We start from the raw sequence: 16,743 nt of genomic DNA, 5'->3' as shown, positions 1-16,743 counted from the left end.
GGCCTGTACTGCGCTGTAATGTTCTATGTTCTATGTTCTATGTTCTAATTGACTAATGCCCTGTCTTTTTTTTCTCTTGTTAATATAGACTAAATGCCATAACTATATTCGAATTCTGAAAGCCTGGAATGAGACACACCTCTTTGCCTGTGGAACATATGCTTTTGATCCTCGTTGTGCATATATCGTAAGTGTATTTTTCATAATCAATATTGCTGCTGAAACTTGAGAGCAAACAAATCTCACCCACCTTAATAAACACCCCTCCTTTATGGCAGTGTAAATGCATTTATAAAGGATTCCTGAGTTTAAATGCCTTCAGGCTAGCAGTAGGTTAATAAGTTTTCCAACAAAAACAGTTCTAAAGAAGGGTCACTGGACCTGAAGTGTTAACTGTGCTTTCTCTCTCAGATACTGCCAGACCTGCTGAGTTTTCCCAGAAATTTCTGTTTTAATTTCTGATTTCCAGCATCCACAGTTTTTTTTTAAATAAGTTCCCCATTCTGTCCACCACATCTACCTACTTCCTATTTGTATTGGTAGTGTGGAACTGGTCAGTAGGAAATGCAATACCATGCAATGAGAAAGGGAAGCTGAAACTAGGAGCTGGAGTTAACCAAGTTGATTAAGGGACTGCTTCCTCCCTAGTGACGTCAGGAGTAGCACTTTCAACAGACGGGAAAAGAACAGTTATTGAAATTCCTCCACCTTAAGACCCACTTCAACGGATAAAGGCCAGAGCGAGAATGATGTCTCAAAAAAGGAATGAAGCCAGGCAAATGACCTGGCATGGACATAATAACTGGAAATGTCAACAACAAACACAGTACTGTTAACCCTGCAAAGAAAGAATTAACATTTCAAGTTCAATATGGCCCCTCTTCAGAAAATAGTTTTGACTCCTCAAATACTGAAGCAGCCCACATTCAAATGTAGCAAACCTGGACAATATCTGGACTTGGGCTGAAAAGTGGCAAGTAACATTTGTGCCATACAAGTGCCAGGCAATGACCGTCTCCAATGAGACAGAAGTTAAACACTGTCCATTGATATTCAGTGGTGTTACCATCACAAAATCCCCCATAATTAACATCCTGGGGGTTACCACTGACCAGAAACTCCTGGGCTCACCATATAAACACAGCGGCTGCAAGAGCAGGTCAGAGGTTAGGAATATTACATTGAGTAACTCACCTCCTGACTCCCCAAAGCCTGTCCACCATCTACAAGGCACAAGTCAGGAGTGTAACTGAATAGTCCCCACTTGCCTGGATGAGTACAACTCCAACAGTACTCAAGGAACAGGATACCATCCAGGACAAAGCACCCCACATGATTGGTACCACATCTGTGAGCGTACAGTCACTCCATCACCAATGCTCAGATGCAGCATTGTGTACTATTTGCAAAATAAACTCTGGAAATTTGACAAAGATCCTTAGGCAGCACCTTCCAAACCCACAACCACTTCCATCTAGAAGGACAAGGATAGCAGCTAAATGGAACAACAGTACCTGCAAGTTCCCCTCCAAGCCATTCACCATCCTTGACTTGAAAATATATCGCCATTCCTTCACTGTCGCTCGGTCAGAATTGTTGAACTCCCTGTCTAATGCGTTGTCGGTCTGTCTACATCACATACAGTCTGTCCACAGTCATTCAAAAACTTGGCTCACCGCCACCTTTTCAAGGGCAAAATATGCTGGGCAATAAGTGCTGGCCCAGCCAGAGATGGGTAGAATAAAAATGTATAAATGCAGTGACTATAAGAGCAGGCCAAATGCCAGTGACCCTGCAGTGAATAGCTCACCTCCTGACTCCCCAAAGCCTGTCCACCATCTATAAGCCACAAGTCAGGAGTGTGATGGAATACTCCCCACTTGCCTGGATGGGTGCAGCCCCAACAACACTCTAGAAGCTTGACACCATCCAGAACAAAGCAGCGCACTTGATTGGCACCACATCCACAAACATCCCACTCCCTCCACCACCGATGGTATTGCAAAGCATCAAAGAATTATGTAAATTGAGTAAGTTGCAACACAAAGAGACTTGGAGTTACTTGTGCATGAAACACAGAAAGGTAGCACACAGGGGCAGCAGGTAATCAGGAATGGAATGCTGGCCTTTATTTCAAGGGGGTTGGAGTATAAGAGTAGGGAAGTCTTACTGCAACTGTACAAGGTGCTGGTGGGACTTGCGAGCAGTTTTGTTTCCCCCTTATTTAAGGAAAGACATTGTTTCTTGGAGGCAGTTCAGAGAAGGTTCTCTAGGATGATCTCAGGTACGGAATCTAAAACAGGTTGTGCCTCTACTCACTGGAGTGAAGGGGCTGATAGAATTCTCAAGGGCTTGACAGGGTAAATGCTGAGAGGATGTTTCCCTTCATGGGAGAGTCTAGGACCATAGGGCATAACCTCAGAATAAAGGGGCCCCAATTTAAGAGTGAGATGTGGAGGAATTTCTTCTTTCAGAAGGTTTGAGAGTCTTTGGAACTCATGCCAGAGACAGCTGCTGAAGTACAGTCCTTGTGTACATTTAAGGCTGAGATAGAATCTTGATCAGTTGGCGAATCCAAGGGGATGGAAAAAGGCAGGAAAGTGGACTTGAGGAATGTCAGATCCTGCTGAATGATGGAACAGGCTCGAGGGACTGAACAGCGTACTTCTGTTTCTATATATTTAATGGTCTATGCAGAAATGCACTGAAGATCCTTAGACAGCACCTTCCAAACCAGTGACCACTTCCATCTCGAAGGATGAGGGAAACAGATCTATGGGAATACCTTTTTCGGCAAGTTCCCCTCCAAGCCACTTATATTCCTGACTTGGAAATATCACTATTCCTTCAGTACTGCTTGGTCAAAATCCTGTAATTCCTTTGTTAACAGCATTGTGGGTATACCTACAGCAGTGGTTCAAGAATGCAGCTCGCTACCACGTTTTTAAGCGGAACTATGGTGGGCAATAAATACTAGCCCAGCCAGTGATACTCACATCCTGTGGATGAATTTTTTAAAAAATCAGTGATTATGATTCACATCAGGATGAACACTGTAGATAGAACTAGTAAAGAGGTACTGCTGAGGGTGTGTGAGGTTAAATTGGAAAGCAGAACCTTAAAGGACTGCCACGTGAGCCATAGGCAGATTGACATCAAATGAATAAGATTAGAGAAGTGAATGCGAGAAGTGGATTCTGGTTGGCAGGCCCCTGGCACCAGTACTGGAGATTGTGGGGTCTGTACTGTTTGGTCGGTGTACACACGAACTGTGCTGGACGGTTGTTCTCATGAGTCATGTAGTTAGGGAAGCAGGGAGGGCTTTAAGCTAAACAAGATTGTGACGGATCAAGTTTGGGTAAATGTATCCTTTTTTTTCTTTACTCATTCACGGGATGAGTGCATCACACCCATTCCTAATTGCCCAGAGAGCAGTTAAGAGTCAACCACATTGCTGTGGGTCTGGAGTCACATGTAGGCCATACCAGGTAAGGATGGTAGTTTCATTCCCTAAAGGGCATTAGTGAACCAGATGGGGTTTTCCAACAATTGACAATGGATTCACAGTCATCATTAGATTGTTAATTCCAGATATTTATTGAATTCAAATTCCCCCATCTGCCATGGTGGGATTCGAACCCGGGTCCCCAGAACATTGTCTTGGTCTCTGGATTAACAGTCCAGCGATAATACCGCTAGGTCATCAATCGAGGATTGGAGTTGTGCCAGAAGAACTTCTACAAAAATGGAAAGTCAAAGAATGACAGTTAGGAATAGAGTGAAAAAAATCCTAAAACGATCAGATGCCAAAAGATGACAAAAAGAACGAAAAGCTCTATATCTGAATCTGCTTAGCTTTCATAACAAAATAAACAAATTGATTGTGCAGAAGGAAGTAGATGAATATGATCTGGTAACCATTATGGAGACACGGCTGCAGAATGATAAGGATTGGGCTCTGGATATTGAGGGTTTATGACTTTCGAGAACAGTAGGAAGCTAGTTAAAGTTGGACGAGTATCACTCCTAATCAAGGATGGTATTGGTGCAATAGTTAGAGATGACCCTTGTTCATGAGAATAGGAAGTAGAATTGATTTGAGTGGAGATGAGGAATGGTGGGAGAAAGAAATCATTACTGGGAGTGATCTACAGACCTCCGATAATAACCATGATGCAGGCAGAAGCACACTGCAAGAAACATCAGATGCTTGTGATAAAGGAACAACAATAATCATGGATGATTTCAGTGTGCATATTAGCTGGTAAAACCATATTTGTGGATTGCTGAAATATTTTGTCAAACCTTTTTATCTTGCACTCACCAGGACAATTTGCAAGAATACCAATAAATGGGAAAACTAACAATTAGGAGATTGCTGATTGGTTAGCAAGTGTATTTTGATTGGTAGAAGCATTGCCACGGAAAAAGCAACATTAATGTTGACTGACTATTATCTGGCCAGTTCTGAGGAAGGGTCACCGGACCCAAAGCGTTAACTCTAATTTTTCCTTCACAGATGCTGCCAGACCTGCTGAGCTTTTCCAGCAACTTTGTTTTTATTACCTGGCAAGCTTTGTTTACATTTCAAACCAGTAGAACTGTTGTGTTGCATGTGGTAGTGACTCAACCTCTGAGCCAGGAGACATGGCTTCAATTACCACCTGGTCCAGAGGTTTGAAATAAGATTTCTGAACAGGATGATTGGGAAAAAATATATATATTTCAAACCATGCAAGTTGATCAACTTTGGTCAGGCCAGTGCTTCTGAGAAATGAATCAGTGAATGGCTGTCTTCTGTTTTGAGTTAAAACAGACTCCATATGTCCACACTTTCTTTCTGTCTGCAAAGTACAGGGCCCTGTGTATTGATATATGCAGCTTTCAGCATTGTACATAATTTTCAAAGATGTGCAACACTGTATTTCAGAACATCTTAGATTCTGTCAAAATATCAGAGGATAGAGTGCAAGGAGTGGAAAAGGGACGAGGGAAATGCCCATTTGAACCAAGGCAACCATTTGCCGCTACCTTGGCAGGTAAGTGATTCTAAATGGGAAGATATTAATCTGGCCCTGTTTATCTCTCCTAAAACAGCTGACTCTTGCTGGGGTTTCAATCCAAGGACGCATAGAAATATAGGAAATAGTACATCTCCTGCAGTCTCTGTGGCCGTAGAATCATAGAGGTCTACAGCAAAGGAAATCCCCTTGGTCCAATGCATCTGCGCCAGTCAAAAGCAATCACCTAACTACTCTAATCCATTTTTTTTAGCACTTAGCCCATAGCCTTATATGCCTTGGTTTTGCAAGAGGACATCTCAATACTTCTTAATCTTTTGAGGCTTTTTGCCTCTACCACCCTTACAGGCAAATCCCAGATTCCCACCACTGTCTGGGTAACAAAGTTTTTTCCTCACATCTCCTGTAAACGTCATGCCCCTCCCCTTAAATCTGTGCCATTTGTCATTGACCCCTCCATCAAGGGGCAAAGTTTTTTTTTCCTGTCTGCCCTGTCAATTTTGTACATCTCAAAATCATATTTCATTGAAACTTACAGAATACTGTGAGGCCTGAATAAAGTGGATATGTAGAAGATGTTTGCATTAATAGGAAATCCAGGACCTTAGGGCAAAGCGTCTGATTGAAGGGACGACCTTTTAGAACTGAGATGAGGAAAAAATTCTTCAGTAGGAGGGTGGTGAATGTTGGAACACATTGTCACAGAGGGCTGTGGAGGCCAAGTCCTTGAGAGTCTTTAAGACAGAGATAGATTCTTGATTAGTAAGGGGATCAAGGGTTATGGGGAGAGGGCAGAAGAATAAGTTTGAGAAACATATCAGCCATGATCGAATGGCTGATCCGATGAGCCTTATGGCCTGAATCTTCTCCTATATCATATGGGTCTTGCATCCCCTCTCAATCTCCTCTGCTCTGAGGAAAACAACCACAGTCTGACCAGTCTCTCTTCCTAACTGAAGCTCTGCAGCCTAGGCAACATCCTGGTAAATCTCCTCTGCATCCTCTCCAGTGCTATCACATCCCTCCTGTAATGTGTATGCCAGGACTGTTTGTTTCATATTTATTGACGGGACGTGGACATCACTGGCCAGCCAGCATTTATTGCCCATCACTCATTACCCAGAGGGCAGTTGAGAGTCAACTACATTGCTGTGGGTATGGAATCACATGTAGGCCGGACCAAGCAAGGTGACAGATGTCCTTCCCTAAAAAACATTGGTGAACCAGATGGATTTTTCCAAAAATCAACAATGGATTCATGGTCATGATTAGATTCTTAATCCCACATTTTTATTGAATTCAAACTCCAACATCTACGGGATTTGAAACCTAGTCCCCTGGACATTACCAGCATCTCTAGATTAATAGTCCAGTGATACTATCACTTGGCTATCACCTCCCCATGCATACACTACTCTAATTGTGGCCTATTCAACATTTCTACAGCTCCAACAAAACCTCCCTGCCTCAGCCAATAAAAGGCATGTATCCCATTTGCCTACTTAACCACTTAAGCCACCTGCCCTTATATCTTAAGGGATCGGTGGACATGCACACTAAGGTCTCTGTGATTCTTGGTGCTTCCAGGGTGCTACCATTCATCATGTATGCCCTTAATTTGTTTGTCCTGCCCAAGTCCATTACCTCACGTTTCTTCAGATTGAATTCCAGTCAAGTGACGCAACAGTAATTTAGTTGTTGACCAATAACATTCAATGTTTATCCATTAGTGTATGACATTAGTGTTGCAAGAAAAATGGCAGTGATAGAGTAGGCCTAAGTCATGTGCTCCCCGACTCACCCCAGTGATGTTGCATTTGTTCCAAGTCATGTCACAACTCACCTTGTAATATGGCCATGTCCTTTATTCATTCACAAGGTGAGGGTGTCACTGGCTGGGCCAGCATTTATTGCCCATCCCTAACTGCCCAGAGGGCAGTTAAGAGTCAACCACATTGCTGTGGGTCTGAAGTCACATGTAGGCCAGGTAAGGATGGCAGTTTCCTTCCCTAAACGGCATTAGTGAACCAGATGGGTTTTTCTGACAATCGGCAATGGATTCACAGTCATCATTAGACCCATAATTCCAGATATTTATTGAATTCAAATTCCACCATCTGCCGTGGCAGGATTCAAGCCCAGGTCTCCAGATCATCACCTGGATCTCTGGATTAACAGTCCAGCGATAATACCACTAGGCCATTGCCTCCCTGTGGGGGAAATGATATGTCTGGCCATCTGTTTCTGTTGTTATTGTTCACAGGCTACTTTATTATGACTGCTAGACTGAATTCCAAAATATAGAAACAGTAAATAGAAAATAGGAACAGAAATAGGCAATTCAGCTCTCCAAGCCATTATGATCACGGCTGGTCATCCAACTTAATAGTCCGTTCCTGCTTTTCCCCAATACCCTTTGATCACTTTTGCTGCAAGTGCTCAAAATCTTACATTGTTTTAGCCTTGACTGCTTTTGTGGCTCACCACTCTCTGGGTGAAGAAATTTCTCCTCATCATAGTGCTAAATGGTTTACTCCTTATCCTTAGATTGTCACCTGTGGTTCTGCACTCCCTCCTCCCCATCAGGCACATCACAGAATCCCCACAGTGTGGAAATAGGCCATTCGGCCCAACAAGCCCACCCAGACTCACCCCCCCCCCCCCCCCCCACCACGCCGCATTTCCCATTGTTAACACACCTAACCTACACATTCCTGGACACTATGGGGCAGTTTAGCATGGCCAATCCACCTAACCTGTGTATCTTTGGTCTGTAGGAGGAAACCTACGCAGACACGGGGAGAATGTGCAACCTCCACACAGACAGTCGCTCGAGACTAGAATTGAACGCAAGTCCCTGGTGCTGTGAGGCAGCAGTGCTAACCACTGTGCCATCATGCCACTCCAGCAGAGAGTATAGAGATGATCGTATAAGGTAGTGGTGGAGGTTAGATAGACCTTAGGTTTAGGGTAAAAGTTCGGCACAACATCGTGGGCCGAAGGGCCTGTACTGTGCTGTACTGTTCTATGTTCTATGTATCTTGTGACCTTGGGCAGAACAGTTGCCATACCAAGCATGCAGACAGGATGCTTTCTATGGTGCATCTATAAAAATTGGTAAGAGTCATGAGAACATGCTGAATTTCTTAACTTCCTGTGGAAGTAGAGACTCTGTTGTGCTTTCATGACAGTCATGTTGACATGGGCAGACCAGGACAAATTGTTGGTGACCATCACTCCCAGGAACCTGACGTTCTTGACCATCTCCACCTCAGCACCATTGATGCAGACAGGGGCGGACCCTCCACTCCACTTCCTGACGTCAGTGACCAGCATTTTGCTGACGTTAGTGGAGAGATTTTTGTCTTTATGCCATGCCGCTAAGCACTCAGTCTCTTTCCTGTATTCTGTCTCGTCGTTGTTTGTGATCTGAACTACAACGGTGGTGTCGTTTTGTAAATGGAGTTGGGATGGAATTTGATGCAGTGGTGAGTGTATAAGGAGTACAGTAGGGGACTGAGTACACAGCCTTGCGGGGCACTGGTGGTGTTGAGGATTATGGTGGAGGAGGTATTGTCATCTATTCTTCTTGGAGTTTGGAGATGAGTTTGTTTGGAATTGTGGTGTTGAAGGTGGAACTGTAGTCAATAAGTAGGAGCCTGATGAAGGTATCCTTGTTATCCAGATTTTCCAAGGATGAGGATAGGACCAATGAGATGGCATCTGCTGTCGACATGTTGTGCTGGTAGGCAAATTGCAAAGGATCAAGGCAATTTGGTAGGCTGGCGTTGATGTGAACCATGATTAACCTCTCAGAGCACTTCATAATGTTGGAGGTCAGAGCCACTGGGCAGTATTGAGGCACACTGCATGATGTTTTTTCCTTTGGCACTGGGATGGTGGTGGTTTTCTTGATGTGGGCTTCAGATCATAGTAAGGAAGGGTTAACCATGTCTGCAATACTGTCGCCAGCTGGTCTGTACAGGATCTGAGTGCATGGTCAAGGACTCCATCCAGGCCACTCACTTTCTGTGCGTTTGCTCTCAAGAAGGCCGATCTAATGTCTGCAGCATTGCCCCTGGGTGCAGGTGCATCCGAGGCTGTTGGGATAGGTGATATCGTTTCATTGACCTTCTGCTCTAAGTGAGCGTAGAATGCGTTGAGCATTGTTGGTAGGAATGTATGATTCTGTTTGAATTCGCTTATAGCCGTAATGACATGTAAGCCTTGCCACAAATGATGGGTATCCGTGTGGTTGGTCTGGGTTTCAAGCTTAGTCTGGTATTGCCTCTTGTGCCTCTGATCACCGTACTGCTGTGTCTTCCCATTTAATAAAAGATCTCTTAACTGTCGCCACAGACATTGCCTAATCTGTTCAACCTGTCTAGCTGTTGAATTTGGATTTTCATAGCATTTTGCACTTTGTGCTTGTGGTGTTCCCTTGAATAGTCTTAATGAATACAGTTGGCATGAATGTGGATTTTGGTGGCTGGGTAATGCTGTAGATTGATTGATCTCTCCCATTTGTGTGTTTGCTTTCAGATGGAGTGCTATATGCAGCCACAGCAATTGATTTTCAGGGCAAGGACCCAGCTGTAGTTAAGAATATAGGACGGCAAGAAAAGATCCGCACAGAGGACTCTGTCAAATGGCTGAGTGGTGAGACTTTCTCCTTGTCTTTTACATCTACTATACATGATCATGGCAAACTCAAAAAGAAACTCCAACAAGGCAAAATGAATCAAAACGATCAAGCTTCTGCATATCAGCCCTCGTACCTCTTTTGCTTGGCTTGGATTTTCTCAGTTGTTGCCTGAAATATTCCTGTGAAGCTCTTTGGAAGTTTTTTATTTGTTATGTTAAATATCCATATAAAGGCAGATCATTATTGTGAAGTGTTTTGTAAATAGGTTTGGGGCAGAATTTGCCACACAGTCTTGAGTGTATAAGGAGCATGGTAGGGGACTGAGTACGCAGCCTTACGAGGTACTGGTGTTGAGGATTGCTTATAGTTTGTAAGGTCTTTTGGTAGCTTATAGTTTCTACGGGCTGCATTCTATAGTAAGAAGGATCAGGAAACAACGGCAGTAGAGAAATTGATATTCTTTGATACTAAGCATCTTCCAAAAGGTTTAATTTAAATGGGTATATCTTGGCAGGAGAGCTCAAAGCTGTGGTGTACTCCTCTTGCTCTATGTGGAAAACTGGGCACATTTCTGGCAGAGTGGGCTTGAAGGGCTGGGTTGCCTATTCCCACTCCTAATTGCAAATTCTTACGTTCCGATACCTGGGCACATCATGTGTGCAGGATGTGTCTGCAGCTGTAGCTTGTGGAAGCATGGGCTTCAGAGCTGGAGTAGCATTGGGGCATGCTGTAAGTTTATCCATTTGGTAGCAAAAATAGGAAGGCAGGTTATTACTGAGTAGCTATAAATTAAGGAAGGGGAATGTTCGCCGAGACCTGGATATCTTTGTGCACCAGTCACTGAAAGTAAACAGGTGTAGCAAGCAGAAAAGAATTTTATTGCTATCCTAAAAATGTCACTGAACCAGAAACATTTAACTTTGCATTCTCTCCACAGATTCTGCCTGACCTGTTGAGTTTTCCCAGCAATTTCTGTTCTTGTTCCTGATTTCCAGCATCTGCAGTTCTTCACTTTTTTATTTATCTATTAAAAGGATTAGGTTACATGCTGGAAAGATGTTTCTGATGGTGGGAGAGTCCAGAACCAGGAATCATAATTGAAAGATGAAGAGAAATTTCTGCTATCTGCTTAAACGTACTGCTGTTCTGTGCTGACGAAGTACCTGCCAAACCTTTGGATCAAGAACCAACCTGTGTTTAACTTTCAGACCTGGCCTCAGCTAAACAAAAGCTTGTTTGCTTTTTTCATGCTGTTACCCACAGTTTGAAAGTCATCTTTATCTCACAGTTGCCAGTTCACGGCTCCAAACCAAAACTGATAAAAGAATGCAGCAAAAGTAATGAAAAATCAGTGAGTGCTCTAACAGAAGTATAATCAGTTTGGGTGGAGACTAAGTGTAACAAAGGACAGAAAACATTGATGGGAGTAGTTTGTAGTTTACAATTGCACCATTGGACAAAGGAAACAAGAAACAATTGTAGTTCACAAACGGCAATGCAGTATTTGTAGGGGAATTTTGATCTCCATATAGAAAATTAATTTGTCCCACATTTTCTGAGAGTCCACGTTGTAGAATGCTTTTGTAACTGTGTCCTGGAACAATATGTTGTGAAAGCAACTTGGGAAAAAGCTATTTTCGATCTAGTATTATGTAATGAAATAGGATTAATTAATGAACTCATAGCAAAAAAAAGCAGCATTTTTAATCCTTACCAAGAATCTTAAATTTAAACAGAGCCTTAATTTAAACAGAGCTTTTAGAGCGAAGAAGGATGAGAAGTGACTTGATAGAGGTTTACAAGATGATGAGAGGCATAGATAGAGTGGATAGTCAGTGACTTTTTCCCAGGGCGGAAATGACAAGAGGTCATAACTTTAAGGTGATTGGAGGAAGGTATAGGGGAGATGTCAGAGGTAGGTTCTTCACACAGAGAGTGGTGGGCGGGTGGAATGTGCTGCCGGCAGTGGTAGTGGAGTCAGATACTTTAGGGACATTTAAGCGACTCTTGGATAGGCACATGGAGGATAGTAAAATGTAGGGTATGCAGGGTAGTTTGATCTTAGTAGGATAATAGGTTGGCACAACATCATGGGCTGAACGGCCTGTACTATACTGTACTGTTCTATGTAGTCAAAACCTCAGTGTCAGGGGAGCTAACTTAGGTTAAATAGACTAAAGGATATGGTGGTAAATAAACAGTGAAAAATGTGATTAACCAGGAAAGTTGAGATTTGCATGAGGTTGAAAGCAGTGGCTTTTTTAATGCAAAAGACAGTACTATTCCTGGTGTTTGGGAGAATTTTTGAACAAGCAAAAGGTGACCCAAAATTGATTTTAAAAAACTTAAAAATGGTGTATTAGATTAAAACAGCCAGAGATATAAACAAATTGTAATACCTTTTAACAAGTGCATAACGAGGAGATTAAGCGAAGTTAGGGACAGAAACAAAAGAAATTATCATGGGGGTGTGAGGAAATGACACTGACTGAGCTAATATTTTGTTGGTGTCTTCACAGTAGAAGTTAAAAAATTGTAGTAGAATTGGAGAGTAACCATGAGCTAATGAAATAAGTAATAATTTGTGTTATTTGTTCAAATTCAGAAGTCACACGACACCAGGTTATAGTCCAACAGGTTTATTTAGAATCACACAAGCTTTCAGAGCGCAGCCTCTTCGTCAGGTGCAGTGAGAGAGCAGGGCACACAGACACAGAGATCTTTTGTTCTCTCTGCCCTTGATCTCTCTGCCTATAAACTCTGTGTCTGTGTGCCCTGCTCTGTCACTGCACCTGACGAAGGGGCTGCGCTCCAAAAGCTTGTGTGATTCCAAATAAACCTGTTGGACTATAACCTGGTGTCGTGTGACTTCTGAATTTGTTCACTCCAGTCCAACATTGGCACCTCCACATTATTTGCTCAAATGAGATGAGTGTCCATGCAATAACAACATGTATTTCCTTCCCTATTTGCCTGTCATAAGATTGTGATATGTTCTTAAACTGCTGCAGTCCAAATGGCATAGGTTCACTCACAGCTCTGTTCAAGAAGGAGTTCCAGAATAAGCTGTTAACTAACAGGACAGAATCTGACCAGACCTCTCTGATATTTAACAACAGTTACAGTTTACAGTTGTCAGTGAATGCTAGAGAAACTCAGTAGATCTGTGGAGAGAGAAATAAGTGTAAGAGAATATAATAGTCTTGATAGTTAAAAGAAAGAGCTGATTGCTGGTGCATGTGGTGACCCTAGTAATATTCACAACCAGGCGTCATCAACATAAACTGCAATGGACCTCTCCCTGGATCAGACAGTAACTGGGGACTATAGGATTGGTTCCCAGAAGTTATACCATTAGTAAGAAGGAGGTGGGTGATGGTCGAGATTGTAGACTAGATAATAAGTGCAAGAGAGACTGGGCAACAGTTTTCCCGAATACTTACATTTGGTCCACAAAAATGACTTTGAGCTTTCTGCTCCCGGCCACTTTAACACACCGCCGTGTTCCCCGGGCAACATTTCTGTTTCAGGTCTGCTACCATGCTCCAGTGAACCTCAGCATAAGGTGGAAGAGCAGCATCTCATTTTCCAGTTGAGGATCCTGCAGTCTTCAGGAGTCATTTTCAGCACAGTAGGAACTCTATGATTCTATGAATCTGAGTTCAATAATTTGCAGGCCTAAACACCTTCTCCCATGTCCTTTACCCACCCCTTAACACGCCAGACCTGATATCATATGGGCTGCTTTCAGCACTGCCAACCCATTTTCATGCCAACCCATAGGCGATGGCCTAGTGGTATTATCTCTGGACTGTTAATCCAGAGACCCAGATAATGTTCTGGGGGACCTGGGTTTGAATCCTGCCATGGCAGATGGTGGAATTTGAATTCAATAAAATATCTGGAATTAAGAATCTAATGGTGACCGTGAATCCATTGTTGGAAAAACCCATCTGGTTCACTAATGTCCCTTCGGGAAGGAAATCTGCCATCCTTACCTGGTCTGGCCCACATGTGACTCCAGACCCACAGCAATGTGGTTGACTCTTAACTGCCCTCTGGGCAATTAGGGATGGGCAATAAATGCTGCCTGTGACGCCCTCATCCCGTGAATGAATAAATAAAGAATAAACTCACTCGTGGTCCCTATTAGTAACTCGTCTTTCTCCCTGGCTTACCTTTTATCAATCCTTCTGTTTGTGCAACTTTCTCTTAATCTGGCTCCACCTCCACCTATTGCTTACTCCTTTACCCCCCAGCCCTGTGTTTTCAGTGTATATAACAGCTTTTCCTAACTATTATCAGTTCTGAAAAAGGGTGATCAGACCCAAAACGTTAACCCTGCGTTCTCTCCACAAATACTGCCAGAATCAGCTAAATTTCTCCAGCAATTTCTGTATCTGTTTTAGATTTCCTGCATCCGCTGTTCTTTAAAAAAAGTTATTTGGTCATATTACATTGTTATGTGTGGGAATATTGTTTGTTACAGCAGTTACACTTCAGTGAGTTCTTTTTGGGTTTATGGTCACAAAAAGCAATTCTAGAAGACAAGTCTTTCTTTCTATTAATGTTCACATGACACTGATCAAGGCAGGAAAGGGAGGATGCAGTCATTCTGTTGATTTTGATATTCCCCATCTACTTTCTGACATGTGATCGATATCAAGGGTGTGGTGGGGTTGCAGATGGAGTGTAGCACAACAGAAGTAAATCGGGGCATTGTGTACTTCACAAAGTAGTGGCTAAGTAATTACCGGCTGGAGTTTTGGAAGTCTGTAAGTTTTAGGAAAGAAGTAGACATTGAGGAAGATGTGCAAAGGATTAAAATGGTGGTTTATCTGATGCTAATCCTGTTAACATATTTAGTTCTGAGAAAATCGCAGATACAGAAGTCAGAACGGTTTCTCAGAACTAAGATCAGTTCACAATATTGAGAAATGTTAAGTCACCCCTGTGAATGTTCACACTAGAGTCTGTGGAAAGAGTAGAATTTTTGGGTCAAAACACCAGTTGGTTGCCTTCCTATATGAAGGATATTGTTAAATTGGCTGGGGTTTTTTTACCCTGGAATGTCAGAGTCTGAACAGTGACCTTTACAGAGTTTTGTAAAATCACAAGGAGCTTGGACAGGGTGAATAGCCAAGGTGTTTTTCCTAGGGTAGGGGAGCCCAAAACTAGAGGGCATAGGTGAAAAGGGAAAGATGTAAAAACGATCTAAGGGGTCACTTTTTCACACAGAGGATGGAACGAGCTGCCAGAGAAAGTTGGTGGAGGCTGGTACAATTACATTTAAAAGGCAGCTGGATAGGTACATGAATAGGAAGGGTTCGATGATTCCTTCGCTTTCCAGCCTCTGGATTTCTGCCTCTACTTTTGCACATAAGGCGTGGCACTGGTTGGGCCTTGCAGAATCGTGGAATTGCTTCATGGTCAACACGCAAGGTGGCCTTGTCTCCTTTGACAGTCCCTAGACCTTCCTGAAAAACCTCCAAGTGTTTTAATTAGGGTGTCACTCAGGCAGCCATTTTCTCATCAAAAAATGTTGAGCCAATCAAGATGAATCTTTCTCGACCAATTTTGTCCCACCAGGCTTGGGCCCGAGCCTTGTATTACAGTCAGTGATAACTGAACCAGCTGTTTCTCATGTGAGACTGGAAACGAAGTCGTACCCTTAAATTGTAACGTTTTCCCAGTATAGGTTCTTAGCTTAGCCGAGGTCTTACGCAAACTTAAGGGTTAGAGTCCAGAGCGAATTTTGTCAAACTCTGGTTCCGCAATCACTGATAGATCTGTGTCGATATCAACCTCCATTAGAACCAGGTGACCATTTAAGCAGACGTTTATTTTGCTCCGTTCTGATTTGGACGTTACTTACATAAATAGAATGAGTCACACGTGACTGTTATTGACTTGAACAAGCTATGTCATCTTGCACTGCGACATGCTCAACAGCATTTGTGCAAAGCCTCGGGCTTTTGTAGGAAAGCTTGTTGTTCTTAGTGCTGTCTTGTTCTAACTTACGCAGTCGACCCAGAAATTCAAAACAATTTAATCCCTAGTTATTCTGGACTGACAAAAGTGTTCTGGCATAGAGGGACTGAGGACACAGTGTGATAGAATGTCACACTCAGGATTTCCCACCATCAGCGACAATACGTTCTTTCATTTATGGGTGGGCATATTGTTAAGATATGCAAATGTGCTTGGTATCCACTGTCAGCACAGACACGAGAGGAACCATTTAAGGTTTAAAGGTGCCAGAAAGTTTTTTTTGTGCCTTTTAAAAATGTGCTCATGTTGAAAACCTCAGTACGGAGTCCACATCACGCACTACATCAGGCATCTGAGGCATGTCACGGAGAGTCTCCACATACTTCCGGCAGAGGTGGAAGAGCCTATCTAAACAGTTTGAGAGCAGCCTACGGATCAAACAAGAGTGGGAGGTTGGAGGACAGAAAGGTAAATGGTTCATTTCTAGGGAAAGCTCAGAGACAGTTAGCTCAGTTTCCCTGATACAGGGAGGAGACGGCCTAATCATATCAAAATATTAGTTTTCTTCATCATGCAGTATGCTCTCAGGGGCATTATGGCTGATCAAGATTGGATTTGCTATGATGGCCCTGTAGCAAAATAGCCTCCATAGGGTCACATGCAAAACATGGTCACTTACAATAACTATCATACCTTTTGCTTTGCAATCCCTAGGATGCAGTCAAAACCCTGCTCATTAAACTTCATGGCTTGTAAACACACTGAAACATTAGTCATGTATTCAAAAAGAGAGCAAGCGCACTTAGGTTCGCATATCGAGCCATACGAATTGCTCATTGTTTATTCTGTAATCAGCATCACTAAAAGTAGATTATCTGTGTGTTATTTCGTTGTTAGTTTTGTTTTTGCACAAATTGGCAGCTGGACTGCCTACATCACAGCACCAGCTGCAAGTACTGCGATTACCTATTTTGGTAAACAATGAGAATCTTATGTAAACAGAAAGACGAGCTCGGTCACGGTGACAGCATCGGCAGCAGCAGGTTGACCCAGGGTGGACTCGTGGCCATTGGCAGGTTGACCCAG

General features: G+C 42.9%; 1 protein-coding gene across 1 annotated transcript in view; it reads left to right on the top strand.

Moving 5' to 3' along the window:
- The window catches only part of sema4f (sema domain, immunoglobulin domain (Ig), transmembrane domain (TM) and short cytoplasmic domain, (semaphorin) 4F), a 103,849-nt gene that overhangs the window by 25,949 nt on the left and 61,157 nt on the right, over positions 1-16,743 (top strand). The window contains exons 3-5 of the mRNA XM_048603712.1: positions 89-187; positions 4,931-5,039; positions 9,564-9,680. Of these exons, the coding sequence (XP_048459669.1) occupies positions 89-187; positions 4,931-5,039; positions 9,564-9,680 (325 nt within the window). The remainder of the gene's footprint in view (positions 1-88; positions 188-4,930; positions 5,040-9,563; positions 9,681-16,743) is intronic.

Source organism: Rhincodon typus, chromosome 1 (assembly GCF_021869965.1).
Source record: "Rhincodon typus isolate 14 chromosome 1, sRhiTyp1.1, whole genome shotgun sequence".
Lineage (NCBI taxonomy): Eukaryota > Metazoa > Chordata > Chondrichthyes > Orectolobiformes > Rhincodontidae > Rhincodon > Rhincodon typus.
This window is presented reverse-complemented; position numbering and strand designations above follow the sequence as displayed.